The 24,836-nt window shown below is 35.8% G+C and overlaps 1 protein-coding gene across 2 annotated transcripts in view; it reads right to left on the bottom strand.

Moving 5' to 3' along the window:
* MSH3 (mutS homolog 3) overlaps positions 1–24,836 on the bottom strand; it is a 124,198-nt gene that overhangs the window by 19,610 nt on the left and 79,752 nt on the right. For both annotated transcript variants that reach the window (XM_039874950.1, XM_039874952.1), the window contains 3 exons: positions 20,421–20,528; positions 14,817–14,928; positions 4,035–4,192 (listed from right to left, as the gene is read on the bottom strand). In XM_039874950.1, the coding sequence (XP_039730884.1) occupies positions 4,035–4,192; positions 14,817–14,928; positions 20,421–20,528 (378 nt within the window). The remainder of the gene's footprint in view (positions 1–4,034; positions 4,193–14,816; positions 14,929–20,420; positions 20,529–24,836) is intronic.

The following is a 24,836-nucleotide window of genomic DNA, read 5'->3' as shown; positions in this document are numbered from 1 at the left end:
TGGATAAACTACGGGATATGCATACAATGGAATATCACAATTAGAGGACAGTTAGTGGACCAGAATTATAGGTATCCATATAGATTAATTTCATAAACATAACATCGAGGAGGGAAAAGCCACTTGCAGAAGAATACATAGTGAGATATAGCACAAGTAAAATTTAAAAGCATATCAAATAATTCTATGTTTCAAAAAAACACACCTATGTAGTAAAAATATAGAGAAATTCATGGGGTGAAAACTAGAGTCAAGAAGGGCACTTACTCTGGCTGGGGGAAGCGGGACAGAATCAGGGAGGATTGAGGGTTCCACTGTACTGGCAATGCTTTATTTCTTTAGTAGAGTGGTAGCTACATGGGAGTTTGTTATATGTCTGAATTATTTCATAACAAACAAGCGGAAAACATGAGGGCATAATATTAAACCACATCTTAGTAAAGCTCCTAGGGATATAACGGAATGTGATCCATGTAGCTCCTTTCCAATGGTAACAGGACAAGAGAGACAAGACAGGGGAACGGACAGGGAACAGGGCCCTAATACTAGAACAGTATGTCCCAGATGAAGCTCTGAGGTTAAAGACCAAGCACTCTCCACACAGCAGATACACTGCAGCCATTAAAAAGTACAAGAATAATCTGTATGAACTAATAGAGAACTATGTCACCTACATATTAGAAAATAAAATCAAGCTACATGATAGTAATGCTTAGTATAGATAGATTTATGCATACTTGTACATTTGTGGAACATTATACAAAGAACCATTAGAAGTCATTGATAAAAGCTTCACTTTATATCCTATTATATTGTTAAATAGTTTTCATAATAAGCATCTATTACTTTTATAATGAAAAAAAAAAAAACTGAGCTCTCCAGCAAGGGCTCAGGGAAATGTTTCTCAGCCCTGGCTACACTTCAAAACCATCCAGACACTAGTAAAATTCAACTTCCAGATCCCACTCCAGGCCAACTCTGATGACAGGGTTCTGATGACAGGGTTTTAATATTTTTTAAAAGCACCATTAAAAAAATATTCAATATGCACTAAAGGTTAAAAACCACTCTTAGATGTGCAAATGGCAATGTTTCTGTTATGAAAATTAAAGACGTCAACCTTGTATAATGGTCCAGAGAGAAAGCCATCAGTTCCTAAAGAAAGAACTAGGTTATTTATAGGCTGGATTAAAACTTTGGAAAAGGAAGGTATGATTTGCTGAAGTACCTGGGAAGGTTTAAAGCTTAGAACCCCAAATTCCATGCTGCTATGTAGGGAAGAGAAATTTGCTCTGGAAAAAAGTGTTTCCAGACAGTGACCATATAAGCATTTCGCTAGACTCCTGTAAAACATCGCATTTTGACTGATACTGCCCTTAATTAATTAATCTTTTTTTGGGGGGGCGGGGTATGCTTTTGTTACACGTTCATTTCAGATTTTTAAAATTTTCATAAGCAAAAGAAAAGAAAAATCACCGTAATCTCATACTTCTCATGATATTTTAGAATATAGCCTTCTATGTAGACGGTTTTCTCTCTATATATTTACATACATAATTTACAAAAGTAAAATCATACAGAATGCCAGGCTTTCTAACCAACTCTTTTTCATGTATTGTAACAAGAATATCATTTCACATGCTACTACCTGTAAATGGGCCCACCAGGACCGGGTAAGTGTGAAACGTAGCCCCAAATAGCTGAAAAAACAGAGTTGCTTGAAGGAGTTAATTCAAAATGAGTACTACTACACTGAAACAATGAAACTGGCACTGGCAAGGTTTAAAGCTTAGTTGTTTACACAGTAACTGGTAATCGGTCTAGCTGCTTAAGGCCGCTCTTGGTTCATGAGATAAAGGCATGTCATCATGCCATCACATGGAGAAAGCAGCTCATGTTCTATGCTACCACATTCTGTATCAGCCACTTCCTGAGTAACAAGAGGAATGGTACTATCAATGCTAAAGTCTCCTAATACCACTGTAGTTTCTACTACAACATGGAAATGTAATGGTCATCTTATAGCCTCAACTGCTGTGCCACAAGTTACAGGTTAAAGTTACTTGTGAAATCAGATCCTCCTCTCAATGTTACCAAAAGCACCACCATTCTCTTCTCTTGGTCACCTAGGCTTTATACCTTAATCTTCATCTCTAGACCTTCATCCATATTTCTTCATCCATTGTAGTCGCCAAGGCCTGTCAATTCTAACCCTACGTCTTTCCTATGTCCCCTGTCTACTTCCACTCCCATCAATTAAGATGCTCAGGTTCTCCCCAGAACGACTGCATTACATCATCCCTTCTTAGTCTCTCACAAGACTGCCAGATTAACCTTCCTGAAATCTAAACTGTACCTTCCTCCCCATAAGTCTTCAAGGACTCCCCACTGTCTATGGAATTCATTTCTACTTGTCTGAAATTGACTTAAGGGTCAATTCATTCAATAGTCCTGTGCTTGAGTGTCTTATGTATGTACAAAGCAAAGCTCTAAGTTAAGAGAGGGGAAGAAATGTATAAACTATGTACAAAATATCTCCTGGAAAGGGACAACAAAATAGCAGAGGTAACATATACACAAATAACTATAAAACCAATAGTGGTAAGAGCTTTAAAAGAGGAAAAACACATGTATGATAGAAGTACAGAGATGAAAGAAAAGAATTCTAGCTATGGAACTCAAGGAAGACTTCGTGAAAGAGGAGGCATCTGAGTGAGGCCTTGATCAATAGGTGACATTTTAACAGGAAAACACACACACACACACACACACACACACACACACACACACACACACAAGCAGGAGGAGCACTTCAGTAAGGTAAAGGCCAACAAAACTGCAGAGCCACTGGAACAGCAAAAGTAGTCGCCTACCTCAAGCCTTCTTGTTAAATGAGAAAAGTTAACCTTTATTCTTTTCTATTACTTATATCTAAAAACGTTCCTAACTGACATTCTCCTAACAAGATTCTCTTCCAGACAAATCATCTTACATTATCCAAGATGTTTTTTTTCTTTCTTTTCTATTTTTCTCTTCTTTTTACCTTTTTCCCCTTTATTAAATTTCTGTCACTCTTCCTAATAATATAACCAAAATAAAATAGCTAAAGGGAGAGTCTTTAAATTTTATATATTGAGTTAATTTAAAAATATGTGGAGATCAAAAATAACATCTGGTGATATGACATCAAACAAAATTTAGGTTGCTCTGTTTTGTTCAATCTCAGATTAAAAACCAAGCTTTAAAGTATTTTAATATATACTCAAGTACATCAATATTAGCATGTGATAAATTCTTATGTTTCCAGAGTTAAATATTACATAAATATGAAGATGGACAATAAATTACACTTTATACACATAGCTTGACTATATACTATGGATTATATTCACTTTTTTCTAAAAAGGTACACAAAAGAAGCATAAATAATACTTTAAAAATGGATAAATATAAATGGATAAATTAAATAGATTAAACTATGAATTCTAGTTAGGGGGATTAGGACATTTCACCTATATTCCTAATAAGGCATGAAATTTGGGTTTATATATTGAGGGTAAGACCTAGTCAGATGCATGCAAAGTTCTTAAAGTAAAAAAGAATATAAGTTAAATTATCTTGGGCTTGTGCCTTATGCAGTCTGTTCTCAGTTCCCCACTTATAAAAGAGGAAGGTATACTAGGTTCCAAGCTGTGCTCTACAGAGCCTAGCACTCAAGCCTCAAAGCCTTCTACTTCTGATTCAGGCAGAGCAGACCTGCTTTTAACTGTTTAAATACTGATTTTCTATGTACAATTTTCTTTAAAGTAAGAACTCGGTAACTAAAAATAACTGGAAAACTACTGGACAAAATGATCTCCTATGTCTCTTCTAGTGTTTATATTTGTGATGAAATGATGGCTTTAAGCCCCTAAGTTCTAAATATTTTAAGAGCATATCTATTCGTCTAAATATGTATATAAAAAGAAAATTCATGTGACAACATAGGCTTGACTTATTTCAGAACATATTCAAATAGAAGTAATGTTTTTTACCTCGTGAAAATGCCATTCACAATTCCAATTGTTGCTTCCTCTGCAGGAACATAGGAGCCAATCTGAGCCATGATAGTAATCAATGCAACTTGTTTTATGTAGGAGCTCTTTCCGCCCATGTTTGGTCCAGTAATTATCATTACTCTCTCTGAGTCCCCCTAGAAAATTAAAAAGCAATTCCACTTATTGTACCAGAGGGGCTCTTATGTAATATTTACAATTGATTCTATACATGGAAATGCATTAGGCAAAACATTGCTCTGTGGTATTTAAATATTCATCGATTAAGTATCACAAAGGGAAAGGGGACCTCTTTCTCTTCAACCTTAACTGTGCTACCGCAGAAAAGTGAATTCTTAGCACACACACCGTTGTTTCTAGGCATAAAAAAATAATAACAAGAAGCCACCTCAACTAGATAACTAGTATGGTTTCCTCATTAAATATTCATTAATCTGCCTGTGTGTGTGTGTGTGTGTGTGTTTTATAGTGCTTACATTTAAAATCTATTAATTTCCATTTGTCCATCTTAAAAGTACAAGTATTTATGTCTAATTGCCTAAGGCCCTAATTTAGAATGGTACCACATGAATTTTTTCAGTTATAGATGGATGACTACTAAAGAGATTTATAATACTAAATTCTAGATATTGGTTTTGTTGGCATTTAATTATTTACTGGCATTTCAGCAGAACATGTGAAAGAGACAAAAGAGCTGAAATACTTCCAATGATTTACTCTCTAGAACTTGACTGTATTAACTTGCCATGAACACACTGGTCCCCAGGTCCTAAAGGGAATTGTTCAACTGTAGGCCAATGCAGAGGAGTTAGCCCGAGGCATCATGCGCTGTGCTATGTGAACTCACTGCCCTTGGCAAAACCTGCCTGGTCAAAAGTAACCAATACATAACTAACAGCCTAAGAGGTGGCCAAATAAAAGCTGTTCTTAAACTAAGCTAATCAAATAATCTCATGGGAGTTTAAACTCAGAACCACGGAAAGGTTCAATCAGTTGGTAAATGGAGCATAGGTTGAAAAGAAACACAGAAGGCCACAAAGCACTAAGACCATGAATAAGAAGTTATGAAGAAAAAAATTAGGGAATAAAAAAATATTCATAAATTTTAAAAAATCATGGCTATGTTAAAAGAAAATGCAAAGAAAAGACAAAGGAATTCTTCCAAAATATTAACAGTGGTTGTTCTGGGGATTAAGAAGAAATTTTCTCTCCTTCCTTCCCCCTTTCTTTTCCCAAATCTCAATCCATAATTATCTATAAGTGGGTTCTGCAGCAATGAGAGGTACTGATATCCATTTACTGAATGTTTGAGTATTATATTTAAAAAAAAAAGAAGAAGAAGAAGAAGAAGGTTTGATGTAATTTTTACTGTAGTGTCAATTTCTATGAGAATCTTGAAAAACAAAAAAAATGGCAGTGGGGAAAAAATAAAGAATTGGTGCAAAAGTCAGAAAAGGTGATTTCTATTACAGAGTTTGGGTAAGTCAATATTATTCTCTAGGTCTGTTTCTTCCCTTCTAAAATGAGGGAGTTGAATTAAATGATTCTCTCACTCTCAAATTCTATTATTCTCTGAAAAATAATATGTCCAAATTCAGGCATATTACATGGATATGGAGCCCTAGGTGGAATCAAAGGGGGAACTAAATTTGGAGCTTTGCTCCAAATTTGCTCAGAGGAAGAGAAGCTAAGGAATTCACTTGCATTAGGTACTTGGGAAAAGTAATGCATGGTGACCCTGGTCAGACTTGTGGTCACTACTATGGAAGTAAATTCTCCAAGCCTACGCTAGATTTGAAGATTTCAGACAAGAACTAACTTTGAGCCTTTAAGGAGTAAAATGCTTTCAACTCACTAAACTCAACTATTTGTAGGTGATAAAATGGTTGATTTCCTAAGATGCCCTAATATTTAGACCTCCAAGGACAGATAAATTGCATACTGGGCACTCTAGTAAATACTAACAGATAAAAAGGTACAAGACTGTGAAGAACCAGGAGATGCATAAACAACCCTGTCTCCATCTCTACTGCTACCACTCTGGTAGACTACTGCAATGAATCCTGACTGGTCTTCCTGCTTCTCTGTCCACAGTGCATTCTTCACACTGCAGCCAGTGACTGTCTTAAAATGTAAAACAGAACCTATCTCCTGCTAAAAGCATTCACATAGCTCCTTAGAGCACGTGTAACAAAGCCCCAACTCCTCGTCATGGTCTAAAGGCCACGCCTGCTTCTCTGGTCAAACCTCCTCCCACTCTCCCCAAGTTCACTCAGTTCTAGCCAGACTCAATTTCTGCTCTTCTTTCACCTGCCTGTAGATGCCATGCTCATTCCTGACGTAAGGCCTTTCCTCAGGTGTTCCCTCTATCTGGGATACTCTCCCTTGAGACTGGATCCTTTTTGCCAATGAAGTCTAAGCTCAAATATTGACTCCCAGGAGAGATCTTTCCTGACCACCCAATCTACTTATAGTCCCTCTGCATGCGATTCCCTATCACGTCAGCCCATTTCCTTTATACTTCTAAATCTCTCTCTGAAATGTCCTTAATTTTCTTGCTTACTTGTTTATTACCAATCTTACTGGTAGAATGTGAGCTCCCGTGAGAGCAGGGACTGTGTCTCTTGTTTATCCCCACTAGACTAGAATAAAGCCTCGCATAAAAAAGGCACATAATAAATATCGGTCAAATAAATGAATTTAATATGTGAAAGGCACTGCAACAGGAATATTCACCATCCTTATACTTCAAAAAATCATTTGCATCCTCTATAGAAACTCATCTGGAATATCTGACTCCCTTTCTTCTACAGTTCCCAAGATGATGCAAGAAAATGATGAAGAAATTTCAAAAAAAAAAAAAAGAAAAAGAAAAAAGAAAAGAAAAAGAAAAAAATTTCACATACGTAATGTGCTCATCTATCTTTTAGCAAGGATCATATGTATTTGAGGAACCACACATAAAATGGTTCCAGATATGAAAATACATTAAATTTATCTGAAAGACCAGTCAGGATGAGTAAGAGTTCTAACAGAATAGCCAGAAGCTGAAAGTTGACAAAAACCACCTCTTTACCCATTCTGGAGCCTACTGAAATTACTGAGAATGAATCAAACTGGACTGGCCTAGGCAGTGCCCAAACCTATGCTAGCCACCGAGCATGAAGCCACACATAGAACAAAGTCCTCAAGAAACCATAGATAAGAGAATGGATGAATGACAGTAAAGAAAAGCTGAAATATTGCAATCAGAGGACTATTCCAGATGACACTTACTGCCTTAATGAACCTATGGAGAGGCTAGAAGTTCATTCTTTCAAGTTTTTACCTTTGTATTGGCAGTGTCTATCTGGATAGCATCGGTCAGTAAGATCTTAGTATCATGTATCAAGAGTCAAAATATTACATCTAAACCAGCAAGTTTTGAGATAATCAACTTCTATATTTAATGTCATCTTCTGTGGGAGAAAAAGAGAAGTAGAGGTGCAAAAAGAAAAAGTAAATTTTAAGGTATTATAAGAAAATCAGATAACAAGTGCCAGGCATCGTGCTAATGATTTTACATGCATCATCTCATTTAGTTCTCACAACAGTCTCATGGGGTGATACTAGCATTACTGTATTCCCACGCCACAGGTGAGGAAACAGAGGCTTGAAGAAGCTAGGTACCTTGCCCAGTAATGCAGAGCCAAAAGTAGAAGAACTGGGATATTAAGTGAAGATCATCTCCTGACAGATGTCTCAAAGAAGACCCCTGCTCAATGACATGGAATCACAGTCACTGCTAAATAAGAGAAGAGCTGCCGTAGCTCAGGGCCAGCATCCCTAGGTCCATCACTGAGCACACTAGAATGATGGTCAGCAGGATATCCCTGAAGTCAGGAGATGCACAGCAGAGAAAAAAATTGTCACGTTAATTTCCAAGGCTTGAGTATCACTAATTTTCTGCAAAAAAAAAGGCTTTCTCTCTTGACAGGTACAGATACTGACATCTATCTTTTAAAAAGAATCATGGTAGAACTATTTTTACAGTAGTTGCAGACTACTGAAAAAGTTTGGCAGTTTCAAAGTGTTGTATTCCCTGAAAATGTCAATCAATGGCAGGTTACAGTAAGAGACACTCTAGTGAAAGCCTCCTCCAGACAAACTCTCAGCCAAACCCTTACAATTTTTAACCTAAGGTAAACTACAAACACTAAGAGGGAGAGTGAGGCTGGAGAGGAGTACAGGCTATATACTGAGATGCTGAGGTAAGCGTACACATCCTTCTGACACCCGAATGCTCTCCGGTTTACATTCCACTGAGAGCTCAGCCCAATGCCTTCATTTGATAGATGAAGAAACCAAGACCCAGCGAGTTCGGTGACCTACCCAAGATGACAGTAAAATAACAGCAGACCGGAATTTAAATGTATTTCTCCTATGACTGTTAGGCACTTTCCTACTATACCTGTGTACCCAAATGAGGTATATAATAAGAACTTAAACAACAGAACAGAAAAGTGCTAGAACAGAAAAAGGTTATTTCTGACCAGAGTAATGGTAAAGGCTCTATGGGGGTGGTAGTATCTTTTGGGTATTGAAAGATGAGTAGGAGTTCAATCAATGGAGACGGATAAAGGACAAGGAGAGAGAAGAGTAACATTCTGGGCAGAGATAGCAGCACGGGTCAGAACACTTTAAAAAGTAATCAGTTATACAAAATATCCTCCTTTGTGTAACTGTTTCAGAAGCCAAAAGAAAGGGGTCTCAGGGGAAAGAAGTGACGGAATTCAACGTTCAAATGCCACTAATATTTCCTCTAATTTTTAACAGTATGATCCAATGATCGTGCTAGTGTAAAACACCATTATAGCAAAATCTATGAGAATAATCCAGCTATGGAATTAAATTAAGCTTAAAACTCACACATATTTTATGGTACGCATTATGGTTTTCCTGCCTGGTAATTAGATACAAAGAATCAACATCTTATGAATATTATTATAATTGGTCTTACTTTTAACTTTTATATAGCCAAAGCCAGCTATACTTCTGGTGGCTAGAAGTATTTGTCCTGGAAAAATGGAGGAAATGGGAAGTTTGTTTGGTCCATGGTTTCCCTCCTGTACTCCCTCATCTTTCCAGTTTCAAGCATCATTCATGTAACAAATATGCGAGCGCCGACAAAATGCCACACGCAGCACTAGGGACTAAGGCACCTACGGCCACCTCTTGATCTCAGGAGAAGGAATTGTGACCAGGGTTCCAGTGTCTACCCAGACTCACTGTACAACACCTGAGCTGGGATTTCCCTTGGGCCTCAGTCACCCACAGGGTTCCAGCACACCCTGGGATGTTCCTGCTTTGCACATTTGACTCATTTTCTTCTCTTCTACAAGTTGAGAAACTGTCCCTCTCCCAGTAAGGTGAATTATTTGTATTACTTATATACTTTTTAAAAATCCACTAACTAAAAACCCCAACATGAATTGCTGTAAAGAAAAATCGATCCATTAGAAAGTCATTTGGTTTAAAAACAAATAATCCTGAGATTGCAGTGGAATACATCTCCCAAGCAGTGTGTCACAGGATACAGGTGTGCCAAGAGGCTGACCTAACCCTCCAGGTGGCAGCTGGGGCTAGGGCAGCCAGAGCCCCCAGGCCAACCTCCTTTTGCTCTGAGCAACCTTTTCCTTCTCCTTTTCTTCCAGTGTACATTCGAACTATTATCACTTCTTAATGTGTGCTGCAAAGTGAAAAAGGTTAGAAAACACTGGCTTGCCTTAGAGTACGCTTTAGGAAATAGTTCAAGACTACCCAACTTGGGTAACCTCTGACAGGGCAATTCCCCCCGCTGGGTGTTAGTTTACTCACAAGTATGGAGAGGTGGTCACACTAAATGATTCCTAATTTCCCTTCTAGTTCTACAGTTTAATTATTCTGTAAATTGTGAAATGCCCATATAATATCCTAAAAAATAAAATTTTGTGAAGAAAAAAAGACAAAAATTTAAAGTGAGACTTGGAGACTGCTTAAGGTTTTTAGCTAATCCTTGTTTATTTAACAAATTGGACTAGGTGCCTGCTATGTGCCAGAGAACTGTGACTGATGGTGGGATTATGACTAAACCAGAGAAGCATATTCCCTGTTCTCTTCAAGCTCATAGTCCACTGGGAACCAAAACCCTCTTCCCCCCAAAAAGGCAGTTATAATTTAGTGAGATAAATACTCAGATGGTGAAAAACACAGTATGTTTGGGTATGTGATATGGGTCCCCATCCCAGCTCCTGTTAGGGAAGGTTTAGTGCAAGAAGTGACATACAACACAAGACTTACAGAAAAGCAGGAGCTGGAGAGTGGGGTGGAGTGTGGGTGTGTGTGAAGCAGGAGTGGATGTTGTAGAGAAAGATGGCATTCTAGGCAGAGGGAACACCATCTGCCAAGACCCAGAGGTACAGTAACTTAAGACTATATGGCTGGAATTTTAAGCATTAATTCAAATTAAAGAGTGATAGGACACGTTAGGAAAAGCACTGTGGCTGCAGAGCGGAGAAGGAATTGAAGAAAGACAAGGTGGAAGTGGGACGATCTAGTGGCTGCTAAGTATATAAATACTCAGATTATATATTATATATTGGGAGAACCAGGGAAGGGAACAAAAAGCAGGGCTTAAAAGAGCATTCCTTTCAATTCTGCTTGGAGAAATAAAACAAGGCTTCCTAGAAGATGGGGCAGAGGTACATCTTCAAGGATAGGAAAGAATACAGTAGCATCTTACCACCATTGTATTTTTATTTTTCTGATGTTCAGATTAAACTAGAACTCTAAATTCTAAAAATAAGGTAGGGAAAATGTGTTTAAAAGATTCTCGAAAAGGTCTCTTCATTTAAGTCTACTTTCAGTAAAACTACTTTTCAACACTAGTGCCTGAGAGGGCTTTTCAACAGCCTTCTTTACCTTTTAAGACGATTTGTCTAGGTGACAGATCCAGAATCTAAACTCCCTGCACATACACTTGTGATCACTCTAAACCCCGTATTTCTAGCTCGAACTTGGCCTTTATATCCACCTTCACATTAGGATTTCCACCTAATGTCCCACAAGGACCTCAAAGTCACTTTCTATTTGATTCTTTGCTATATTCCTGCCAGAAAACCTAATACAGAAAGTCGAAAATAATGTTTATTTATTGACAATTTAGATATTCTCTACTTTGAAATTCCTGTTCAAGTCTGTTGCCAATTTTTCTACTGGGCAATCTGTTAGTTCCCTCAGTCTTTTTAAGTATTCTATTGGTGTTAATTTAATTGGGTATTCTCTCCCACCAGATTAGAGAGGTAATATATCTCTTTCTTTTTTGTAAGCTTGACATCAAGCGCAACACTGACACAAGGTATGTCAAAATTCATAAGAATGAAATATTTATAAAATAATGTTAACAAAAAAATTCATAAAGAAATGCAAGATTGTGAAATGTGGAAAGAAAAAAAAAGTGTTCTTAAAACTGGGAGAGGAAAAGTGGGCAGGAAGTTGGCTTGCTCAGAAGCACTATAATAAGTTAATGTAATACAGAATCCAGAAAAGTATACTTCTAATTACATATATGAAAGACCATTTCTTAAAATTACATGATTATCAAAAGCAACAATGTCATTAGACTTCCAGAAAATTATTTTCAGGGTATATTTTATAATTAACACCTGAAAAATATTTTAAATTGAGTTTTACATAGTAAGTTCTTTTTAACATTATCCCTTTATACCCTGCAAAATAGAATGCACTTCACCATAGCAACAGTTCTATATCAACTCCTACTCAAGTTAGAAAAAGCATATGTAAAAGAATCGAACATTCTGGAATATTCTGAGGTGCTTGCTGGAATAAATCATTCCATTTATTTTGTAAAAACTTAAATATATGAGTTCAATGTTTCTTTAAAACATTCTTGTAATGAGGCAGAAAGCTATTTTAGTTTCTCGAATATTGCTTTATTAAATACTATAATACATTATTTAAAATAAAAAGGAAAAGAGAGAAAAAAGAATAAAAAAAGGGACAAAAGAAACAAAAAATCCAATGTCAAGGATAACACCCTTGGGATCCAGCTGTTTGGTGAGCTAGAGAATGGGAACAGTAACAGGAAATGCTACCTAAGTAATTTATAAGTAGAATACAAACCAAGGTACTATATGTTACTTTCTGAAGAAAAGCTATAGCTGTTAGTATTATGAGAACTGAAAATTCTTATGTTCGCATAATCTTTTAAGAGACAATCTTTTAGGAGACAATTTGTACTTATTAACTTTGATAAATTAAGTAATTTACAAATTCTCTGAGAATGAACAAGTTAACAGATACTGTGAATCAGGTTATATACTACCAAAAGTCTTTGTATGATAGCAAAATGTAACACTAAACTAGATGTAATTCAAAGTATTTCCTTTCACTTATCACCCTTGTGGCTAGCCAAAGTCACCCTGAGCATATCTTTGTTATCCTTGCTCACTGCCCAAGATGGCTGTTATATTCCCAGCTCCCCTGATGTTCTGGGCTTTCTTTCTCTGACCTAATTTCCAACTGCTCCCCTACATTTCAATTCTTCCATGGTCCTCTGAAAAATTCTCAGATTCTTCTATGTTTCTAACTTCCATGTTTAACATTTCCTTCATACACGGGCTTAGACCAAACCTGGTTGTTACTCCCCTGCAGTCCTCTCATGTGGAGGCTGAGCTTTCCTACCATAAGTGTCTCAGGGCTCAGAGGTTCTCCCATATCTGCTTTGTTAGGGCTTTGCCATCTCTATTTGTCCTCAGTTGCAGGCATCCACAAACCTCCAGGTCACCAGTCTCCATCCCTTGGAATCTGATACCTAGGCAACCTGCATCTTCCACTACAAATCCTGCTGTTATCTTAGATGATTTCAACGTTCACATGGATGGCTCTTCCTCAAACCGTTTTTTGATCTCCTCATCTCCAAAGACCTTCTCCACTTTTGCTACTCACTTCAATGGAAATAACCTAGGGTATTTTCTCAGAAGAATACAACCTCTGAAATCTTAAAGGCATCTCATTCTCCTATAAGGCCTCTCTCACTTAACTACGCCCTGCATATTAATTCTTTGATCTCATTGCCAGGTTAATTTTACTCTATGTTGACAAAGACCTACTTCTTGACCAAACTCTAGGAAGGCTTCGCTGGGCCCTCTTCTTGACTAAGCCTCAATCTTGCCGCATAAAAACTGCACCTTCTCAGCACCATCATATCACTTGCCCTCCCCACTAAGAGACCAGAATGAACATTAGCATAGTTTCTAACAGCTCAAGGCAACACCCTTAGGATGACCCCAGTTCCCCTTAAATGTCTGCCTCAGAAAGCACAATGCTGCCAGGAGAATTTACTGTGTGTTTCAGACGACACCTGATGATAGGCAGATGGGCCCCTGAACCTCTTCCTAGAGCAGTTACTTCAGAAGCTTGCAATTATAAATCCTTTCTCTGTCCCTCTGACATGTAAATCTTCTCCCACCTAGAACTGAGTTCTCAAAGACTTGAGAACCATCTCTTTGAAATGCAAACATTCAAGGAGATAACTCTCCCTTTCCTTCCCACTCTCTTGGGAGGGTATAAGCAAGCACCAGTTGCCAGATAGTAAACCCAGACAGGTTTCACATTAACCAATCCCGGTTCCTTGCTTTTTGTAAGTCTCTACTTCCCTGAATCTGTTTGAGCCACTCCAACTCCTTTCCCTCATTCTTCCTTTAAACTGCCCAGTCACTCTGCACAAATTAAAGACGAGTTCAGGTCACACTGGACTCTTTACCCTATTCATAACAATATTACTGAATAAAATAACCCTTACTTAATTAGCATATGGCTTTATCTTTGACAATGTAACTCTAACACACACACACACACACACACACACTCACACACACACTCACACACTCCCCAAGTTCACTTTTTCCCCGGCTTCAGTCTTTTACTAGTACAACAGTACTCCCTTATCCGCAGCTTCACTTTTTACAGTTTCAGTTACCCGTGGTCAACACAGGTCCGAAAATATTAAATGGAAAATTCCATAAATAAACAATTCAAAAGTTTTAAATTGCATTCCGAGTATGGTGATGTAACCTCTTGACACCCTGTTCCACCCTGCCCTGGGCACGAATCACGCCAAGCTGTAGTGCTATCTTCTCAGCTATACCATAAGCCCTCTGAAGGCAAAGACTATCTCTGTCTTGCTTACTACTCTCTGGCCTAATACTTGCTTCACCATCTGGGGCTAAAGAGGCGGCACTCAGTATGTATTAAATGATTAAATAGTTAGGATCGTTAATGTTCTATAAGAGAACTCTAGCCCGCATGACAAAAATTCTCATCACTGAAATCAGGTGAAGCATCTCTAACTCTTTCACAGAACACAAGACAAAGCATATATCATACGACACACTAATAGGAATTTGCAACACTATGGTGTGATTCCACTCCATTAGCATTTGTGGGTATTTATAAATAGAAAAAATTTTTACTGTTACCTAGGATAACTAATTAAGACTAATCCTTTAGTTGCTAAATCTTTCCCTCTACAGATTATCTTGCACTGGAAAGAGCACAAATTCCATATTTGGCAGTAAATATAAAACTATATAGCCAAGGATCAGTCCATATAAAGCCAAAGTTAAAACTTCGGTAAATTTTAAAAAACATTATTTAATGTTTAAAAGTTTGGGATCAATGTTAACACCTTTTACTTATTTTTTGGCATAATGTAGTACTTACTGATAAATTTGTACTATTGGGAACATACTGATCCTGTTCTCCCAGCAACACATCAATCACAGGATGCCGGCCATTTTTTATCATGATTTTCCTTTCTTCTTGTAAAGTTGGTCTGTAGAAAGAAGCATATTTCAATTGATAGCCATGAAAATAGCCTTTTAAAAAAATCTCTAAGTACAGAAAACTTCTGAGGCCAGTCTGTCAGACAACAAAACCTTAAATGTGGATTTTTAGAAACATACATCCAGATTAAGGCTTTGAGTATAAAAGTTAAACTTTAACTATAAAATAAGAATTGAGAAGACAACTGCTCTAACAGTGCTCTGAAACAAAATTTAACAGTCTTGTGATGGCTCCACTACTGAGATCTACCTTTACAAGACCCTTTTTATTTTTTATATTTCTATTATTCTCTAAGCTATTTTCATTACTAAAAATTACAGTTCAGATTATTGCTAATAATTTTTAACAGTAAGCATAATAAAGAAAATCATGTGAAACTATTTCTAGATGTTACATTAATATAAATTATGTGTTGAACTTGGGGACAGAATGCCTTAAAATTAATATTCTCTTTAATTAAAACATCTTTCTGTGTTTTTTGGTATCTTTTCGTACTTTTTTGGATATAAAAACTTTTTTTTTGCCTTGCTAGTCTTGTTTTGTAAGTTTTAATATTTCTGTTTTTATCTATAGCTTTATTTATCAGATCTTCAGCATTGTTTGGAAGCTGCTACATAGTTAGCTGTTCTCTGTCATTGAATATTTAGACTTCGAATTTTCATTGTTATAAACAATGCTTCAATGAACAAGCCTATACACGTGTCCATATGCATATGTCCGAGTGTTTCCCTAAGCTAGAGGAAATTCCTAAAGTGGAATTTCTAAGCTATAGGGCATGCATATTTTTTATCTTAATAGATAAGAGTAGCCGTATCAATTTACCTTTCCACCAGTGGGATATGACAATTCACTTGTTTTTTCATATCTTCACCTAAAGTTGGTATTATCAAACTTTCTAATTTTTAATAATGTTGTCAGTAAACTGTGTTATCTCACTGCTTTAATTTGCTCTCATTGATTACTAAAGTTGAACATCTCATCAATTTATTGGCCATTTGTTGGTCTTTTTCATTGTAACATACTCAATGACCTCTTCTAGTTCTTTGACTTTCTCATATAAGCACATTTCTGACCTTACTCATAACATCAAAAAATACTACTTTCCTAAACACTAAATTCTTCTTCAATATATCTGGCTAATAAAACCCCAAGAATATACACTCACATTTCTCAAATAAAAGTGACTAAAGTATATTCTGAGTAAACAATTTAAACCATCCTTTGGAAAGAGACAGTTGTAATTACAAGAAAAGAAAAGTTTTTGAATTTTAGAATTCTAAAGAAAATTTTTATCTAGATGGGTTATGAATTTACTGTAAAAGAAAAAAATGAAACCATTTGTAAATGATATCAGTTTTAAAATAAAATCCTAGGTACTCTGCCAAGTGAAATCAATATATCATATTAATGACATTGATATGATTCCCCAGGAAGGTTTTCACTTTAGAATAAAATTTTTAGAGATTTGTTCTGCTCTAAAATCTATGCTGACTTATTCTGCTATCAAAACTACACAATGACAAAACACTTCCTGGTAGAAAAAGAAGCAAATGATAATTTACAGAGCTAAAATGATACACTAGGATTGCATGCCGCCTAGAAAGAATGAAACATTGAACTTGAACAAATTCATTTTGTATTTTTAAAATTGTATCTTTCTCTTTTAATTGTCCTAGAGAAGCAGAATATAATCTATATTAGTAGAACAGTACGGTATCCAGAATACAGACTGAATAGAAAAATCTAGAATAAGAACTTATATCTAAAGTAGATAAAATATCTTAACATTTAGAAAGAAAATATTGCAATTATGTAGCCAAATAATCAATTTGAACTAAATATAATAGCTCGAATGCACTAAAATCTTTAAACAAGCTAGAAACCTAAGAGAAGAAAAATATAATTTTTGGCTACTTAATTACTACCTTAAAATGCATTTTACATCAAAGTTTCCTGATTCATGGCTATTTACACTCAATTTTACAGCTGCTAAAAAAAAAAGATTGATTATATTACTTAAAGGCTATGGCATTATTTTTCATTTAAATTTTTTCAGATGGATTTTTCTAAATACATGACATCCAATTTGGAAAGTACTTTAGCATGTGAAATATTTCCTGATATTATCTTAACTGATAGAATAGGTGATTTGGAATAATACTATTGAGGACAAATAAAAAGTTGGATAAAGTATAGAAAGCAGCTACTTGAAGGCACCTGTTAACAAATAAGGCAGCAAGGAATTACCAGGCCGGGATCTGCGGTAGGACAGAGACCTGCCGAGGGTATTTGCTGATTTCCGAGGGAATAGCTGAGGCTGAGCACTATGGACAGCTCTGCTCTGAATTGAGATTCCAAAGGGCTGCATACCAGGCACAAGAGTATATTTAAGTAAGAACTGTACCCTTTGAATTTTTGAATCATCTCAAACCCAGATACAGATTAAGTGATGTCATTTTGTTATAGTGTCTTGAGATGTCCAATAGAAGAAAATGTGACTCTTTCCAAAGAAATATAATATCAAATTATTTCTACAAATGATTTTGCAAATACAATGCCCGTAAGATAATCAAAACAACCAGGCATTCAAAAAGATACACGAACAAAAACGAGCAGAAACAATGGACAATAATAGAAATAGACACAAAAGGACTCCAGATATTTGAATTATCAGACACAGACTTTAAGATAACTATGCTTATAGTGTTCTAAGAGACATTGAGTATTGACAAGGAACTAAAAATGATTTTTTAAAAGAAATTATTATGGGTATGAATGATAACAACCCTTAAGTTCAGATATTTTTATTAAAGACAAAGAATTTTTACAATACTTATTTCTTTCTGATTTTTGAATAACTAAACACCTTTGATTAATAGCTACTATTTACTAAGTGCTTATCATTTGCCTAGTCCTGCTTAGAAGTTTCATATATCTTTATCTCATTTAATCTATACAACATATCTGAGAGATAGGTACTATTTTGTCAATGCACAAACTGAGGATCAGAGATGTTAAGTAATTTGTTTAAAGTCAGCTGTTAAATAACCAAGCTACCATTCAAAATCCATGTCTATCTGATCCAAAGTCTATACTCTGAAGGATGGCTAAAAGAGAGATACAAATTACTTATGCGAATCAAATGGTCTCTTAATATATATATATACACTGAAAGATGCCAAAAGAACAAGGAGAGGCATTAAACTGAAAAATCTAAGCCCAAACTTACATGCAGTAGGTAATCTAAAACTGTTAATTTTCTGGTGAGTCTAGGAATAGACTCATAGTTTTACAATGATGTAAAAAGGAATATATTTTTACTCCACAGATAGAGTTCTTGCCCAAACTACATCTCAATAAAGAATTCCCACAACTTTAAGATTTATCCCATTTACTAATTCATAACTTTTCTTCTTACAACTTTATATGTGGATACCTAAGACTTAAATAAGAGTACATGGCCAGTTAGTGACAGAGGGTGGCTAGAACCAGGTCTTTTGACAACAAAGCTAGATTCTGATTAATATTTCGCACTGAAAATTATATATTATGTGTAATAATCTGTATGTTTAGGTGTACAAATAGATATACAGACACACATACAGATATGAAATTTTCAATTTGGTGTAATGTAGCAAACCACACACCCATACATAATGAGAAGAGCTTGATCTAAATACACATTAAGTACACAGGCTGTAGCCAATTCTCTGCTTAATTCAGACACAGAAATCATAAGGAAAAATTTGCTTCGCAAACCTTGTGAACCAAAAAAGAACTATTAAGATTGTACTACATAAGGAAGAAATCAAGTCAGCTGAAAGTAGACTCATTCTTCCCAACTAGATTCAACTAGAGTAAATTTACATATCTCATTTTTACAGATGATTAATAGAATATAACTTTTCCCCATTTCCTGCAATGTAAAGTTTCAGCTCTAAAATGCCTATAGTTGACCGACAGAGCAAATTTGTGTATTTGAATCCCTCTGATGTGACAAGAAATTAGGCAATAAAGAAAATGCAAAGACCTAATTTAAATAAAACTGTTGTGCCTGGCAGTCTGGATACACTGCATGCACGAATGGACAGCAAAACAAAATGAAAGAAAACAGCAAATTAAGTATATTTTGAGTCTATAAATGACGCAGCCAATCCTTCAACTCTCCTCCCACAAATAAATAAATGCTTTACATTAAACAAACCACTTTTTGACATCCACTGTGGGCACTATGCTAGCTACAGAGGACATTTAAATGTTAAAAAAAGATATCTGGCACAAACTAGAGAAGAAACCAAGACTTGAAGGAAGTGTGAACAGTGAAAACACATCTACTAATGAACTGTGTGCCACAACACTGATAGACAGTATCTCTTCCATTTTCTTTTTTAGTCCTCACAACAAGCCAGCAAGTTAAATATTCTCTAAATGTTTCTTAGATACATGAAAAAAATGAGGCTGTGAGATACAAATTAAATATTTGTGCCCCCCCATTCATATGTTGAAACCTAATGTCTAATGTAATGATATTATTTAATGGCTAAGTATTTTTCCATCAGATTATTGTTTGTTGATGTTGGAATTTGTATTTACTAAAAAAGGAAACTTTTATTAAAAGAGAAAAAATAAATAATGTGATGGTATTAGGAGGGAGGGCCTTTGGGAGGTGATTAGGTCATATAGGCAGAGCCCTCGTGAATGAGGAAGTGCTCTAAAAAAGAGACCCAGACAGCCTCCACAGGGCAAAGCCCACCAGAGCCACAGAGAGCCACCAGCATGAAATTCCAGCCTGGGGGAGCCACAAGAGCAAGCTGAAGTGCAGAGTGTTCGGCAGAGGTAAAGCCACCACAGAGAACCCCCTCAGAGGTGTGCCCATGGGGGCAGGGTGGGCTGGAGCCCTGGGGGCCCAACCGATGCCCAGCAAAGCAATGGGAACAGGACTGCCACCCCAGAGGGTCTAGAAGGCAGGACCCACCCCTCACCACCAGAGAATTGACGACAGAGAATTAAACCAAAAGACTGGTTCAAGCTTAAGGTTTCAGAGGTAAGGAAGAGCAATTTGAGAGCAATTGAAAGCAATAGGGAGCAATTTGCCTCAGAATGAATCACCCATATCTGATTAAGATATTTAAATGAGGCTTTTATAATTATAAAGTTAAACATTATAAAGTATTCAAGTCAAAGTTAATAAATGAAAGGACTCCTTTCATTTATTATCCTTTATAAAAATGTCGCCTATATAAACGTAAATATTGAAATACATAATATTCACCTCTAGAGTTATAGTGAACATTGTACTTAGTGATAGAGCAAGCAAGAAAAGAATTTTAAATCAAGCTATATTTGTATGACATTCAGCTTTACCAAGAGTCCACCATATTTAAATAATTTTAGTATTTTACAATAAAAACACTAAAATAGATTGAATAATGGCATCTGATCTAAAGTACTGAAACAAGGGGGAAATAGAAAATATATTACCTGCAGTAATCTCCTTGCTTAGCGACCTTGGCCAGGGAGAAAATGCAGTCAATAGTTGCTAGGTGATGTACTGCTTTACACAAGGAATGATAATGTTCACTGAAATTCCTACAAAAGCAACAACAAAAAGGTGAGCAAAATGATTTCTTTGACTTATAAAAGCTATACAGTAAGTAAGCACAAGCTAAAACAAAATAACCAGGCATATCCAGCAGTTAAGAGAGATGGAAATTACAGTGAACTACTTTCGTTTAATATAATAACTTGATTACTGAGGCTTCTTTTTGGTTCATTTGGATAGAATTATATATATTTAAAATAGCTTCTATACCAAAATATCTATTATTACTATCATACTGCACATTTGATCTGATCCATGACATTTTAACTTAGATGTAATTAACTCAAATGTAGCAATCATTTTCATTTATCTTCAATAAACTGCCCAGGTTCCTTTTGTGCTTCTCGTTCATAGCATCATCCGAATTAGGAATAACAGTTTCATTATCGTTCGCACTGAACTAGAAGCTTCTCCATGGTAGAGTCCGTGTCCATCTGATTTACCGTAACGTCTAGACCATAACCTTGCCATAAACATTGTAATAAATTTTGTTGAATGCAAGTAAGAAGAAAAGTACTTTTTTCAGTGATCTGCACTTATCTTATTAATAGTGTATACTATTAATTAGATAATTAACTTCTGGATTTGTTTGTAAAAGATAATGGTCATTGCCTCAAATCTTTGGCTAATTAAACAGCTGATGGTCAAGAAGCTTTAGAGTCATTATTTAAAGACATTCAGAAAAAAATATAGGAATGTACACAGTTATTTACCTTTCTCTCTTTTTTTAGCTTGTTATCTCATTATCTCATAGCACAGGTATCCCTTACATCTTTTTAAAGAAGATTCCCTCAAAAGGAATAGAGTACTATGCTGAATGCTTCTCTTAAAACAGATTTCACTATTGTACTATGAGTTTCAGAAACTTTGAGATTTAGTCTGTTTGCTTCTTAAAAAACGGAGGTTTTTAGAGTGCTTTCTAGTTTGAAAAGGATATTCAGATGAAGCTACTATATGACCAGTTATTCCTATATTATCACTATATTGATTTTTTAGGATCTGTAATTTTGTATTTTTCTAGCAATATCAGAACAAGGTATTCTATGTAAATGACTTTGTCAGATACTAAAAACATTTTAAGTATCCAGTTTTATTTCTGTATTAACTATTTGTAAATTAAAAATATATTTACAGTATATTTTATACTACTTTGCCTGAGTAGACAGAGCATAATGAATATAATTTACCTATTTCCCCCTGAATTAAAATTCATCAAAACAAACTGCAAAGAGCCATAAAAAACCCCAACTAGCCATGGCAATCTTGAGAAAGAAGAACGAAGTTGGAGGTATCACACTACCTGATATCAAACTATACTACAAGGCTACAGTAATCAAAACAGCATGGTACTGGCATAAAAACAGATACATTGATCAATGGAACAGAACAGAGAGCCCAGAAATAAATCCACGCCTATACGCTCACTTAACATATGACAAAGGAGGTAAGAATATACAGTGGGGAAAAGACAGTATCTTCAATAAATGGTGTTGGGAAAACTGGACAGATACATGCCAAGAAAAGAAGCTGGACCATCTTCTTACACCGTATACAAGAACAGATTCAAAATGGATTAAGGTCTTAAATGTTAAGACCCGAAACCGTAAAACTTCTAGAAGAAAACATAGGCAGTAAACTCTCTGATATTACTAACAGGAATTTCTTTTCAGATGTATCTCCTTGGGCAAGGGAAACAAAAGAAATAAACAAGTGGGACTACATCAAACTAAAAAGTTTTTGTACAGCAAAGGAAACCATCAACAAAACAAAAAGACAACTGACTGTTTCGGAGAAGATATTCGCTAATGATACATCCAGTAAGGGGTTAATATCCAAAACATATAAAGAACTTATACAACTCGACAACAAAAAAACAAATAATCCAATTAAAATGGGCAGGTGGTCTGAATAGATACTTCAAAGAGGAAATACAGACGGCTAATATTCATATGATAAGATGCTCAAGGTTGCTAACCATCAGAGAAATGCAAATTAAAACCACAATGAGATATCACCTCACACCTGTCAGAATGGCTATCATCAATAAATCAAAAAACAACAAGTGTTGGCGAGGATGCAGAGAAAAGGGAACCTCAGACACTGTTGGTGGGATTGCAAATTGGTACAGCCGCTATGGAAAACAGTATGGAGGTTTCTCAAAAAATTAAAAATGGTTATACCTTTTGACCCAGCAATTGCACCTCTGGGTATTTATCCAAAGAAAACCAAAACAATACTTCGTAAAGATCTATGCACTCCAATATTCACGGCAGCACAATTACAATAGCCAAGATACGGAAGTAACCTAAATGCCCATTAACAGACAATTGGATAAAGAAATTATGGTTCATATAGGCAATGGAATATTACTCAGCCATTAAAAAAATGAAATCCTACCATTTGTAACGACATGGATGGACCTAGACGTTTTTATGCTAAGTGAAGTCAGATAAAGAAATACCATGTGACTTTACTTATATGTGGAATCTAAGGAACAAAAAGAACAAACTAATCAAAAACAGATTCGCGAATATAGTGGACAATTTGGTGACGGACAGAGGGGAAGAGGGTTGGGGAGCTGGGATAATGGGGTGAAGGGTTAAGGAAGTATAAGTTAGTAGTTGATAGAAGGGTTAAAGAAGTATAAATTAGTAGTTCATAGTTGGAACACGGCAGAGGGAATGCAGTTAGTACTAATATGATGGCTAGGTAGAGGGCCAGGGGAGGAAGGGAGCAACTGGGGGGATCATTTTATGAACTATATAGATATCTAACCAATGTACTGTATACTTGAAACTAATTTAAATAAATAAATTATATGTGTGTGTGTGTGTGTGTGTGTGTATTTAAACCATACCAAAAACAACAACAACAACAACCTGTATAAATCTCATTAACATTAAGAGTCTGTGCAAAATCCCAAACACAAAGGAGAGTGGCCTCTGGAATCCGACAGACAGCACTCAGCTGCCACCTTTAAAATGCCTCTTAGGTTTTAAGATGCCACACGCTGTATGGACCTAACACTCCTGAGTGGTTGTCCAGTGATTATGCCTTGTCTTTTTAAATCTGACCACTCACTTACCCCTTTGGACTGTGGCCTATTCTGTTTCTGTTCTAATTACCATCCCATCTGGCCTTCCTAACCTGGCACTCTCTCTTTTGCCAGAGAATAGCCACAATTGATCTTTCTGCTCTTGCCTCTCTGGGCTTGAGTGTCAAGGTACCTTCAGCACTAAAAAAGTCAATTTTTTTCTTACTCTCACTCCCTCCTTCTCAAGTCCTGTCACCACAACCCTAATTTGCTACTACCCAGAAGCCTTAGGTTGAGGGTAACTGTCCCTGACAATCTTCTAAACTTTTGGGATTGAAGTGAGTGGCATAGTTCTCAGTGGGTATCATTTCAGTTAAAAAAAAAAAAAGGCAGAGAGGGATAAGGTAATTATTTTGATATGGACAATAATGTTCTTTTTTATATCACCTATATTAATAAGATGTGACTAAAATTAAAATGATTATAAACCTTAAAGATCATCATCGTAACTCTTACAAAGCCTTGTTTGACTTCTTGATCTTTGTCCATTTGCTATATTTTGCCAAATTTCAAAGAGATTATCCATACTTAGAAAAATGACAACCTGAGAAATGGGCAATTCAGATAACAATCTGATAGACTGGATTTGTGTCATAACAACATGCAATTCCATCACTAAGCCACCAGTCAATTTAAGGATGAAGCCAAAACATTATAATTTAATCTCTGATCAAAAGATATTGCTAATCCATGGGAAATGGATTAAGACACTTGGGTTCTAAAGCTATTATGACAGTTTACCATCAGAGGTTGCTCAATGACATCTCAAGTTAATAAAAATGGAAAATATTCTTTCTTTTATTTATAAATGCATTTCTAAAATATTTAAACTACTGTATGAGAGATAATTCCATTTTTCAAGAATTTGTAATTGAGAAGATTATTCAATATCCACAGCCCATTTCCTAGAACACAAAAGAAGAGACATGTTTTTTGAGAGAGGGTTCCATTTAGAGTTTCTTACAACCTTAATTTCTTGCAATATTTTGATAAAAAGTAATATGACTAATGCACAACAGTTATTATCTCAGTAGGAGACAAATACGCTTGTATAGCTGGTATTCAATCCTCTGGTGTTAGGTTCATTGAGGTTAATAATTTTTAAATAACATCATATTCATGCCATCTGGCATCTCAACTAATAGAGTGCATAACAGTCAATGCTGTTCTCAAGTGGGAGCTCTAGTTGCAAATGCTCTAA

Source organism: Pteropus medius, unplaced genomic scaffold (assembly GCF_902729225.1).
Source record: "Pteropus medius unplaced genomic scaffold, Ma_sr-lr_union100, whole genome shotgun sequence".
NCBI lineage: Eukaryota > Metazoa > Chordata > Mammalia > Chiroptera > Pteropodidae > Pteropus > Pteropus medius.
The sequence above is the reverse complement of the archived record's forward strand: the minus strand, read 5'-3'. Positions and strand labels throughout refer to the sequence as shown.